The sequence below is a fragment of the Paramormyrops kingsleyae genome, chromosome 4 (assembly GCF_048594095.1).
Source record: "Paramormyrops kingsleyae isolate MSU_618 chromosome 4, PKINGS_0.4, whole genome shotgun sequence".
NCBI lineage: Eukaryota > Metazoa > Chordata > Actinopteri > Osteoglossiformes > Mormyridae > Paramormyrops > Paramormyrops kingsleyae.
The window spans coordinates 30,197,594-30,210,553 of NC_132800.1; the positions used below are offsets into that span (position 1 = coordinate 30,197,594).

The 12,960-nt window shown below is 49.4% G+C and overlaps 1 protein-coding gene across 3 annotated transcripts in view; it reads left to right on the forward strand.

Annotated features, from left to right (window-relative positions):
• Nucleotides 1–12,960, forward strand: part of LOC111835418 (catenin delta-2-like) — a 191,406-nt gene that overhangs the window by 121,252 nt on the left and 57,194 nt on the right. For all 3 annotated transcript variants that reach the window (XM_072711094.1, XM_072711095.1, XM_072711096.1), the window contains 2 exons: nucleotides 6,353–6,485; nucleotides 10,293–10,506. In XM_072711094.1, the coding sequence (XP_072567195.1) occupies nucleotides 6,353–6,485; nucleotides 10,293–10,506 (347 nt within the window). The remainder of the gene's footprint in view (nucleotides 1–6,352; nucleotides 6,486–10,292; nucleotides 10,507–12,960) is intronic.

The following is a 12,960-nucleotide window of genomic DNA, read 5'->3' on the forward strand; positions in this document are numbered from 1 at the left end:
CCCATCGCATAATTAATCCCCACCAGCCGCTCCGGTATTGGCCATGGTCCTGATTTAGGTCCTATTTTGGGCTGCAATTGCAAACTGTAAATAAGCGACACAGCCTTGATTTGAGAAGCTACATGCCCGGGCGTCGCGCATCGCGCGTCGCGTTCGCTTTTCTCTCTGCCTGTTGAGTTGATTAGAAGACACTAAATTGGTCTTGCAGCTCTCAGCCGAAGCCATGAAGAAGCAGCCCGGTGGAGTTTCCCAGCATCTCTGTCCTGCTTGGGGTCTTCAGTGACGCCGAAAAGACCAAGGCAGCGTGACTTTAAGACTGTCACCCGGCTGCCGTCGGCTTTAAGAGCCGCCTCCCTGTCACCCGGCTGCCGTCGGCTTTAAGAGCTGCCCCCCTGTCACCCGGCTGCCATCGGCTTTAAGAGCCGCCCCCCTGTCACCCGGCTGCCGTCGGCTTTAAGAGCCGCCTCCCTGTCACCCGGCTGCCGTCGGCTTTAAGAGCCGCCTCCCTGTCACCCGGCTGCCGTCGGCTTTAAGAGCCGCCCCCCTGTCACCCGGCTGCCGTCGGCTGTTGGCCTGGATTTTTCTCCAGGCTGGTGTTAAAAGACTAACACTAAGTTCTGGAGACCTTCAGAGAGCGAAGCTGTGGATTTGTCGCTTGCGATCGTGTGTGAGTGTGCGCTCTTGTGCGCTCGTGTGCCTGCAACGCCCAGCAATAAAATTCTTTGTCCTGGTGTTTATTCCCAGATGGTGCTTTACCCGCCGTACCAGCACGCCTGTCCATCAGGGTCGTACCTCTCCCGCCTTTTTCTGCCAATTATGCAGAATCATACTGTCATTTTCTCTCACAACCTATTTGCACTTTTTCAGTAACAGCTGTTTCCTCTGGGGGAGGTTTCGTTTTTTGTTTGCTGACACAGATTCGCCCCCTGGTTTATTTATTCATAGTTTTATTTTTTTTTGCGCGTGTGTCTGAATGTGTGTCTTTTTTTAACTGACTCCTAGCAGATATGAACACTTGCTGCTTCCTTCAGGAATCCGTGCAGAAGTGTTTGTGGGCGCGTGACCCTGAACTGCTGCCGTGTTTGTGTGCTTAAAGCCGCCACGTCAGGTGACTAGAGTAGTGTTTTGTTTGCGAAGGGGAATCTTGCTAATGAGCCTCGTTGGCATTCACTGGTGTCTTGGGGATTTAGAGTCAAGCCCTGTCCATCCATATTCCAACCGTTTATCCTGGACACCAAGCCTGAGACACTGAACCAAGCTTCAGTATCATTTAAACGACCACATTGGATGACGAGATTGAACTTATGACTAGTAAAATCACACAGGATAATTATAATCGCACAAACATCTAACACCTTACACAGAATTAATTATTGTCTGTGCATTTTAAAATACTCTGAGCGTCACGGACATGGCTAGCACCAGGATTTATTTCAGTTGCAGGTGTTGAATAGTTTAGTAAGTTTGTGAAATGGCCATGAGTAAATATTCCAAACGTTACGGTAAGAAAGGCAGAAAGTAAATCGGGTGAGAGGCTGTGGGGGGGGCGCGGGCCTGGTCACGCCTGTGTGTCCTGCCGGGCTTGAATGGTTAAACGTAAGCGAGAACGGCGGACTGAGCAGGGTTGCCAGGGAGACGTGGAAGCGAGAGATGAGACGATGAACATGAATCCCCGTTTAAAGCCTTACAGATGCTGGGAGTAATTCCCATTTCAGGGAAACGTGTAAAAATGACGTAGCCAGTGTCTCTTCTGGTGCTGTTTTGGCTGCCTGGCAAAGATGTGTTTGCATCCAGATACGTATATTTGTAATAATTCCAATAATTCTAATTATTCCAGAAGCAGAAGTTTTTTCAGGCACTCTGGTTGTGTCTATGTATGTACTGATGGATATATTAGTATTAGGCTTATTGTACCAGTTTGTCGTTTGCGAAAGGATGCTTTGTTTCTGAGCGACTGGTGTCTGATGTGTAGCGGGGAGCTGGCTGAGCAGGGCAGCTTCTGCGGCTTGGTGAAGGCTGCGTTTGCTAAGGGGCCCCGCGGCCCCCCGGTCTAGGGCTCCATAGTGCTGCCCTCTGCTGGCCTGCCTCTGCATGTGTCACCCGGGGTATCTGCACACGGCAGAGCATTACGGACCTGCTGAAGCCGCCATCATGGATACGGCTGAGTTTGGACCCGCAGAGTGAAGGGATCCTTAAGTATTTCCTTTTAGAGGACTGTTCTAATCAGGTCTGAAAAGGCCAATCTGGGGATGACGTTATTTTTTTAGAATCCATTCCGACTCTCCATTAACCTTTTCGTAATTACATTTTTGGGCCCATTTCTCTCGGAAGGCCGTCTGTGATTTAAATAATTCCTTCGTCCTTCCCGTCCCGCGCCGAGGCCACAGGAAGAGTTATGGGCCTGTAGCGACTGGCTGTCCGCTCCTCGAGGGCGCACTGCATTGTGGGTAGTGCCCCCCCTCCCCCCCAGAGGTCTGCCTATAGAACCTCCACCCCCCCACTTCTTTGCTTCTCGTCATTATTTTAAACGGTTCTCCACTGTGAGAGAGACTCTGAGACATTGGGGTTGGGGGCGCCGGTGGAGCAAGGCTGAGTTTGGGACTCGCTCAGGGTCTGTGGCTGGCTGTCCTCATGGGGGGGGGGGGAGGGAATCAGCAGCCTGGAACATTCATACCAGGATATTTTAAACTTTGTTTAAGCTTTGATGCCTACAGTGCATCATATATAAGAGAATACATTGCATTCCGTGTCTGTCATCAGCAACAGCCCAGTCAGTTTTTCGTTGTTCCTTTGTGGGCCGCGGTGGCAGGTCGTTAACAGCAGGACCGTCATCGCACAGCCTCATCATCGCGCAGGCCTCGTCGTCGCGCAGGCCTCGTCGTCGCGCAGGCCTCGTCGTCGCGCAGGCCTCGTCTTCGCGCAGGCCTCGTCGTCGCGCAGGCCTCGTCTTCGCGCAGGCCTCGTCGTCGCGCAGGCCTCGTCTTCGCGCAGGCCTCGTCGTCGCGCAGGCCTCGTCTTCGCGCAGGCCTCGTCGTCGCGCAGGCCTCGCCGTCGCACAGGCCTCACCTTACACAGGAACTGCCGGGTGCATTTTCTTGATGACTGGGAGTGTTTGTTTAGCAGTTAAGTTCAGTGTATCGTGCAGGTGGGGGCCGGGGACTTTGTAATGCTAATGCTGCTCATTCGGGTCCCAGAAAAAGGCCTTGAAATGGGAACTTAACCCGAATCGCTCAGGTAAAATATCCTGCTGAATAAATGGATTTAAACTCCCGCTTTAGTTGAAAGCCTTAGCAAAGCAAGTGAATGGAAGTTTGTGGGAAAGAAAAAAAAAACTCACTTAATTTTTTTTCCCTTAGACTTCTGTAGGCCTTTGTAGAAAAGCTTTAGAGTTTTATAGCCAGACGACAATTTGAAGTGGCTTTTGCGAAGTTTTCCTGTGAGGGACTAAGCTAGCCTTTACAGTCGAACGAAACGGTCACACAGTCAGGCGTGAGACATGCTAGCGCCGTCTCTGAATCATGTATCTGTTAGCCACTGGATTTATGCATTGCCTGCTTGGTTTATTTATATTATAAATTTATCGTAATGAGCAGTGATGATAGCTTGCTGAGTTTTACTGCCTTTCCACTCAACAGTCTGCCCACACACAGATTAATTCTGTGAATCGTTGTAGCTTAACTGGCTCGGGTATTAACTAGTGACTAGGGTCTCGTCCCACACAGATGCCTGTGTTAACCCATTGCTTGCTGATAACACTGATGTCATGCTATTTGCCAGGAGCATTGGAGTTGTTTCTGCTCGTTGGTGCGACATTGTCATGAATCAGATGTACAATATGCTTATTTGGGCATGTGTCTCTATTCATTAGGACTACCTGTGATCGGAAGGTTGCTAGTTCAAATCCCCTGGCTGGCAGACTGATATTGCTCTTGCGCCCTTGAGAAAGACCCTTAACTCTAACTGCTCCAGGGACACTGGCCGCCCCTGGTCTCTATCATGTAGCATCTGCTCCATAAATGAATAATAAGCCATGGACAGTAACATCTGAGATCCATCCAGGGAGCAGGGACAGTGTAGCAGCAGATGACACGGACTGAAGGCTGTCTACAGTGTTTTAACCTGAGTTTCAGTGCATCATACAGCTGTGAAAATATGTACAATTCTGCCCGTGGAAGTTTTACTTACATAAAAATGTTCTGAGGGCAGAATGAAAAATGATTGGTTCAGAGAGATAACAAATCAGATTGTGGAGGAGGTGGGTCCAAGCAATTAGAGGCGGGACCAAGATATGTGATTGGTTGGTCCCACCTCCTCTAGTTGCTTGGACCCACCTTCTCTACAATCTGATTGGTTATCTCTCTGGACCAATCTTTTTTTTTGGTCTGCCCTCAGAACAGTTTTGTGTAAGTAAAACTCCCGTGAGCTACTGTTCTACACAGCCACATGCAAATCAAGGGGCCGTGATGTATTTGTATACATCTGGAGGATGCTCTGCCCAGCAATTAGCAACTCTCTGAGTAGCTGTGGGTTTTTCACACTGTCCCCAGTACTTACTGCTGGGCGTCCAAGCGTCCTGGCCGAATTGCTCTCTGCTGTCCTGGCTCACACATTTACCACTTGATACCTCGCCACCCTGACAGTGAGAATTTCGCCTCTCAGAAAGTGGCCATAATGGCAGTGATCCACAACGAAAGGGTCCCGTTTCCAAAAGACCTCAGGATAAAGGTCGATCTTCTCCGGCTGCTGCCAGGCACAGTCGCCGTACTCACGGGCTGCTGGACGCCTGAGAGACGGTTTCACAAAGTGCTCGGTGAGAATATCACCCTGCAGCCGCGTTGCTCTTGTCACTATAACACGCTCTCAACTGCAAGCAGAGATCACTGCCGCCTGCATGCAGATCTGGCATTTTTATAACTAAGACATACTCTTTTTTTCCCACTCGAGCACATATCGTTACTTGAATACAGCAGCTAATTGTGTTTTGATGTTCCGTGCCTCTACCACGTAAATAGAGACACCTTCTCACCGAGGACTGCGGAGACCTAAGGCAGTCGTCTTGTTTTGGAAGGGCTCTAGTGAGCAGCACAAGGCTGTGTAACGAGGAAATCTTCTCGGGATGGTGCAGTAGGTCATATTTTGGATGTGCCGCATTTGTCGCTATTCATGTGCTTGAGTTGTATCTGTGTTACTGTGACACCCAATCTGTGGATTCATTTATGAGTGTAAACCCGTTTCTTTGTGGTTGTTTCTGTAAACCCACTTGCACGGCTGTCCTCTTTACCCCACGGATGAGAAATCCCTTAACTCCTCAGCCCACCAATAGAATGTACACTTTCTGTGCAAAACCCATCTCCGTGTTCAGATTAAATCACATTAAGTGACCCAGTGTGTGTTCAGGTGACTGGAGTCACTGGCTTTACTAAACCTTTGAACTGAGAAATGGGAAGGAGGAAATCACTTACTGTAAAAGTACAGGTGGATCTTAAGAGGTACTGTCAGTCCTGCTATAACGCGATTAATGTGCTCCTGAAAAACCTCGCCTTCACTAAAGTCACGTATGGAAGAACACATATCCAGTGCGACAAACAGGGCTAGGGGAATGGTATATTTTATACATATTATTATAGAATAATAATAATAATAATTAATTAGCTGTGTGTTTTTATATGTTAATTTGTCAAATATTTAAAAAATTTTAGTAGCTAAGACTTTGACCTGTGCGGCGTGTGGATGTTTGAAAAGTTCATTTAATTTAGATCTGAAAACCAGCTTGACCAGTTCACTGACAGGAACCAGCTTAAAAGAACGATTCATTCACGAATCGGACATCACTATCGTTCACTTGAGTAGCTGTTTTTCGGTGCGAGCAGTGTTTCTCGCTAAGACCATAACGCTTTGTAGTTTGCGCAGTGCTTTTCTCTGACTGACTGAAAATCATACACATACAAATACAAATGCGATTCTGCGTTGTATTGGACCTGGGTATTAATATATCGATCACGTTAGAACAGATGCGCAGTGTGATGTCATGCGTTGTAGCAGGACTGCCTGTGCAATATACACTACATGCCAACACCAGCCTAGTTAGGTCTGCTTTGCGTGTTTTCACCCAGTACAAGGTGTCAGGTAACAAAGACCCACCTCAGGCAGCTTTTCTGAGACGTTCCCTCAGGCCCACGTCCAGTGAGGGGCGCCAGTGTGGGCAGCACAGCAGATATGGGCTCGGAAGGACAGGGCCGTGTGGCGGAGTCAAGGTGGGGTGCAGTGGCAACAGCCGACCAACGCCTGCTCTCTCCCTGTGTGCGTCTGCGTGTGCGTCTGCGTCTGCGTGTGCCTGTGCGTCTGCGAGCAGGGAGTTCGGCTGGAGGGACCCGGAGCTGCCGGAGGTGATCCAGATGCTGCAGCACCAGTTCCCCTCGGTCCAGTCCAACGCCGCCGCTTACCTGCAGCACCTGTGCTTCGGGGACAACAAGATCAAGTCGGAGGTACAGTGACACCCAGCCGTCCGCAGCCGCTCGTTAGCAGCTCTTTCACTGCAGATAATCCAGTGGCCTGGCTGCTGTATAGTAGTACTGGTGCTCTCACAAAGCATTCTCGGCGACACTGGCGGGTTTGCTAAACCAAAGCCAGAAGCTGCCGTCCCCGTGATTTTAATCCGAGGCAGACCAAGCGCAAGGGGAGGCGTGGAGCGATACCCGCGCTGCCAGTGCCCGCCTTGCCCCTGCCAGAACACCGCCTTCGGGAAGACAATGGCGAGGAGGCGAGGGGATGTACGGTCCCACTGCATGACGGGATGGGCAGTGTCTGAGCGCAGTGCGTACTGCTCCTTACTGGACACAGCGCTGGATGGGGCCTTTGGCGCCGTGTGCTGTTCTCGTCATGCCACTGAATCAAAGTTGGGCGTGTTACATCCTGGAGAGATAGACAGCAAGCTGGCATGAGCCACCAGCTTGGCACCCCATTCCTTACGAGTATCGATGAGCTGATGCCACCGGGGGGCGCTCTTATCACCGCTGGCACAGGTTGTCACGGATGTTTAGAGGCGTTCTGTGATGAAGGATGGTGAGTAATCTGGATGCGAGAGGAGGGGGCGGGGCAAGCAGCATGTCGAGTCCGTGATCCAATAGAGATGCCAGATTCAGCCCAAAGGGGGTGGGAAGTAGCTTGCCAGGACCTATGAGAGACTGCCCCTCTGATGATGAGTACGTCCAGGCTTCACCCTTCTGATGGAGCACAGATGCTGGCTTATTTACCGGATGAGGCCAGTGATGATGGCGACGTGATGGTTTGGCTACAATACATAATATAATAATACACAGATGCTCCTCTACTTATGAACTTTCAATTTACGAACTTTCAGACATACGAACGAAGAGGACTATAAGTCCAACTTGTGTTCATTGGGCTCCCGTTTCCTGTCCGCAACATCAATTTATTTTTCTGCGCCCCAATTCCGCCTAGTATCACTTCTGGCCGCTACTCCCGCCGCGCAGCAGCGTAGCATCCTAGTTCTTCGTAGTTGCGTATACCCTTAAAATGATGTTGAATAATGACTTACGAACATTTCAAGTTACGAACGGCTGTTCGGAACATATCTCATTTGTGAGTAGCATCTATATTATAAATAACCTCTAATAAATATCTACTGAAATATTAATTCATAATTAACATGTAAGATAAGCTTATGTTAATAGTAATTAAGAAATATTAACTGTGAAATTATGCCCGCATTTATTTTATATCCACTGGTGTTTTAGATTTGATTTACTTACGGAAATATAATTTTGAAGCATACATACTTTTATATTAAATATTAGTATTGAATATGGCCAACATACAGCGTATGAGGCAGATAGAGATATAATTTTGATTTGATGTTAAATATTGATAGCCTTTGAATTAGATTAGCGAGCCTTGATAACCTGGCTCTCGGCCGCTATAAATATTAACCACTTCCACGCATGCTGTTTTGGCAACCGGCAAATCCCTTTAAATAATTTAGGCTTATATGTCTGGGGCTGTTTTTTTTTGTATGTGCTTTTGTGTTCAGGTTGTGTCAGTTGTATTGCTGGTTTATCTCGTCGTTAGCGGCAGCTAAACGCATAGTAGCGGTAGTCGTGGGCGGGAAGAAATTGAAATGTGCTTCTTATCTAAACCCTCGTTTGTTTCGCATTGTGAGGGTCTGTGCGTCAATGTCTGACAGGCTTAAATTCCAAACATTACAGTATGCTGACAATCGGCACCATGAAGAAGGATCGACAGCAGAGTTAGCCAGTGGCTGTCTGTGGCCCTGATTGGTTGGCGCCCATTGTTTGGTGTCAGCATTAAAAAAGAGCGCTTTGGGGCTGAATCGGGCCGTCCACAGCACACTGCTTAAAAAGGCTTCTTCTATTTCTGGCCCCGGCAATCAAAACGTGAAAACAAAAGAAATTCACATATGCGTAAGTCTCCAGTCACAAGCACAGGTGGCACCGCCAAACGGATTACTTAATGCGTTCATTTCCGTAAACAAAGTATAAATGTTTATTGCAATTAGGAGAGAAGAGATTTCTCACCTCACAAGCTGACAAGCGCCATCTGTTCTCGCGTTCTTCTGCTCTGACAGCTGTTTCCTCGTTCGGCGCCCTGTTGGCCATAGGTCAGCGTCAGCGCTGCAATATTCGGAAATTAGTATCCGTCTGTCCATTTTCGTTAACAAAATAATTGGGCCTGAACGATGTGATATATGAAAATTATGGTTTGGACGTTGACTGGCGTTGGCAGCCATTCAGTCAAATCCTCCTCCCCCGCTCCCCCACCCCCAGGGGCCAGTCTATTGCTTCTGGGGTTCCATTAAAAAAGTCACTTTGTGGCCATCCCTACTGTACTCACTGTTTGTGGCCAATGGGGGGAGGGCACACCTTGGGGCCCCACACAAATTCAAGGTTTGAGTAGTTGAGTAGTAAATACCACCGATGGTCACCCCACTACTACTACTACTACAATAATAATTATTATAACAATAATAATAATAACAATAATATAATACATTTCTAAAGCCCCTTTTAAAGCCCAAAGATGCCGTTACATCGTTACATCGATGTGATGGTTGTGGAAAACACCGGAAATAGACATGGAGTCTCCGGCTTTGACCCCATCCCACGGACCACATAATTCATGCATGGGAGAGGAACACTCATCCCCATGCAGAACAGCCATTTTAAAACAGCTAACCAACCCATGTGCTAATCAGCCTCAGTGTTCACACACCCCTAGTCATCGAGCTCGCACTCTCAGTGTCTGCCGTCTCCAGTAGTGGGCGCCCAACCACTGCTCAGTAATTGCCATTGGCTTGGCGTCACCAAGCAACTGTTAGACCCTTTGCTGCCTTCTGATTGGTTACTCACATCTCAGCCACAATGCAGTTATCTTAGGGATTTCATTATGATACAGTATATCGCCGACACTAATGCAGCTGCTAAAAAGGTGCAGGACGGGGGTATGAAAGAGGAGTGTTTCTTTGGCCCAGGCCTTTAGGCAGATTCTGAGAGTTATCAGCCCCGCCCTCAGACAGTCATCCGTCCTTCTGATTGGCAGCCGGGGCTCTTACTGCCTGTGAGTTATCAGCCCCGCCCTCAGACAGTCATCCGTCCTTCTGATTGGCAGCCGGGGCTCTTACTGCCTGTGAGTTATCAGCTCCGCCCTCAGACAGTCATCCGTCCCTCTGATTGGCAGCCGGGGCTCTTACTGCCTGTGAGTTATCAGCCCCGCCCTCAGACAGTTATCTGTCTCTCTGATTGGCAGCCGGGGCTCTTACTGCCTGTGAGTTATCAGCTCCGCACTCAGACAGTCATCCGTCCCTCTGATTGGCAGCCGGGGCTCTTGCTACCTGTGAGTTATCAGCCCCGCCCTCAGACAGTTATCTGTCTCTCTGATTGGCAGCCAGGGCTCTTGCTGCCTGTGAGTTATCAGCCCCGCCCTTTGACACAAGATCTCTTACTGCCTGCCTGCTTCATCTTGGGCCGGCTGATCTGCCTCGAATATGGCATGCACGGTTGCCCACCAGACGATCGATTGGCTTCAGGCCTCTTCTCAATTCTGTACGGCCTGTTGAGGCCGTTTTCTTCCCCGCCAAACCTTAGGTGAACTTTTATCAGTCTTGCTGGTTTCCTCCGCTGCTGCATCTCACAGCGTTGTTGTTTTCTTGTGAGGTAACACACATCTGTGTACCTCTGTAAGACAGAAAGCGCTCACATCGCTCAGGTGCACCTCGGCATCGCTGTGCCGGCCCCTGACCCCTCCGCTGCCCCTAGATCCGGCGCCAGGGGGGCATCCAGCTGCTGGTGGACCTGCTGGACCACCGGATGAGCGAGGTGCACCGGAGCGCCTGCGGTGCGCTGCGCAACCTCGTCTACGGCAAGGCCAACGACGACAACAAGATCGCCCTGAAGAACTGCGGCGGCATCCCTGCGCTGGTGCGGCTCTTACGCAAGACGACGGACGTGGAGATCCGCGAGCTGCTCACAGGTAGGCATGGGGGAGGCGGGGGCCGCGGGGGCAGATCAGCGAAATGAAAGCTAGACGCTACAGCAAACCTACGTCAGGGGCTAACTGGCATGTTAGCGTCCGGCTAGCTAATTAGCAGACATCCCACCTCTCCAGGAAGTTCCGGGATCCTCCCATAAATTGACAGCAGTTCCTTGACACCTGCAAATGATGCGCAATGTCTTGGAAATCTGTCAGTCTGTTATTCAGCAGTGGTAAAATTAACCAGCAAGAAATTGTACGGCTGCAATCCTGCCTCAACTGGTCGCACAACGTTAGCACCACGTGGTCGCACAACGTTAGCACCACGTGGTCGCACAACCCTGCCCCACCTGGTCGCACAACGTTAGCACCACCTGCTTGCACTAGGCTTGGGCGGCATCTAATTTTCAGTACCGTAATGCTGTCCAGACATTATACTGCGGTATACGTTATTTTGACGGCATTTTAAAAAGCAGCGCTATTTTGGTATTTCCTGATGAAATTTAGGAGATTGGTTGGGGGGAGTTTGAACAAAAATACCTCATTATACACAAAATACCAAAAATACCATGGTATTATCATAATTCTGCATAAGCCTAGGCAGTACCCCACAGCCCCCAGTTGTCCCTCATCCACCTCCCTGAAATCAGTATCCCTAACGCGGGATGTCTTAATTAGTGCCTGGCTAGCCAATTAGCATCTGGCTACATTCGGAAGATAGAGCATAAGCTGATATCTAAGATGGCGGTTCATCCATCGGAAATCATCCCCCACTCGTCACATTGTGTTTTTCTCATGCTGATGCTGCCCGTCTCTCCACCGAGGGACACTCGTTTGTGACAGCGTTTAGCGCTGGCAGTGACAGCGTTCAGCGGTGGCAGTCATCTGTTACCTCGAGCCATCACCGACGCCACTCCATTTATCCCGCTCGAATCCTGGCCCCCCCCGGGGTGTTTCGCCGCGCGCGCGGACCAGTACGCATCTCTGAACTCCGCGTCGTGCTTTTGCCGTGGATTATGAAGTGATCCTCGTTGAAGAGAGGATTAAATTTGGACAGCATTCAGCGTTTGGAAGCGTACAGCGAAAAAAGCTAATTGTTCTGCATAGGAGGATTAGTGCACGGGGAGAATCCCTGCCGGGAGAGACAGCTCATTCTCACAAGTCATCTGTCAGCGCCATCATCTGGACATTGTTATTTCAGCTTTATGCATTCAGCTCTCTTCTTTATTTCTTTTTCCAGAGATTCTTTATATTGAGATTTGCTCCCCATTAATGCCGTGACATTTTTTGTTTCGCCTGTGAATTCTGTGTTTCATAAAGATTTTCTGTATGAGTATTTATCGCTGCTTTTTAGTTTAGTGCATGATTTAAAACCAGGAAGGGCAACAGATATACGACGCTGCTCCATGAGAGATTAAATAGATATAATCAGCAAACGCTCCAAAGCAGCGTTTCCCAGTCCAGTGCTCAGGGATCCCCAGTACTCCACATTTTTGCTCCCTTCCAGCTTACAGTGCAGCCTTGCTAGGTGTTTGGTGTTGATTGGCTGGGAGCTGGGAGGGAGCAAAAATGTGGACTGTCCAACGACTGGGTTGGTAAGTACTGCACCAAAGCACCTTAAACGAAGAGAAATGGGAATTATTCTGTAAAATAGAATAAAAAGCCTTGTTTCAAAGGCAGGGGAACGCTGGGGCCCCAGAGGTTTGTCAGGCAGTGTGATATGAATCACTATCTTTGTCAGACAGGATTTCCATTGATTTATTTTTCTATTTTTGCTAATTAAATGGAGTCCATTCGTACAGACTGCCACGCTTCCACTGCGAAATGAGGCCGTGTGAAGTGGCACTGGAGTGACTGCGACGGCCGTGACGCTCCAGCCGCTCAGTGGAGTCTGAATGGATGTGGCATTCCTTATGTCAGTTATCGCGCTGCAGAGGTCGCTCGCACTCCCTGTGAGGGGTGCGTACGCTGTGTCGGGGCTGTACCGCGTTTACGGCGCTGTCCAGTCGGCGGCCGATGGGCGGAGAGCCAGCCATGGGTCTGTTTGATGGAGACACTCGACGGCTGAGATACTGGGCAAATAGACTGAGCTCATGCATCCTGTGAGAAGATTAACATTTATATTAAAAATCAGTGTGAGTGAAGCAGCTTTGAATGTTTTTGCTGAAAATTCCCCGGCACTGTGACCCTAGACTCTGTGGCCTATAGACGTCCATCTTCTCGGTCTGATATAAAGATGTGATCGCAGTCAGAGCCGTTTGGACGCGTGACTCTTCCTGACGACATCACCCATGTGCCTTTGACTAAGGGGTACAGTACCTGGAAAAACCTCCACTGCCGGAGGGCTCGGATCGGCCAAGCTCCCGGCACGCTGGTCACTGATTGGTTTAATGCCCTGTCCGTTTGCTGGTGCTTATTCATTATTTGTCAGCATGCCCATGAGTCCCACTTATC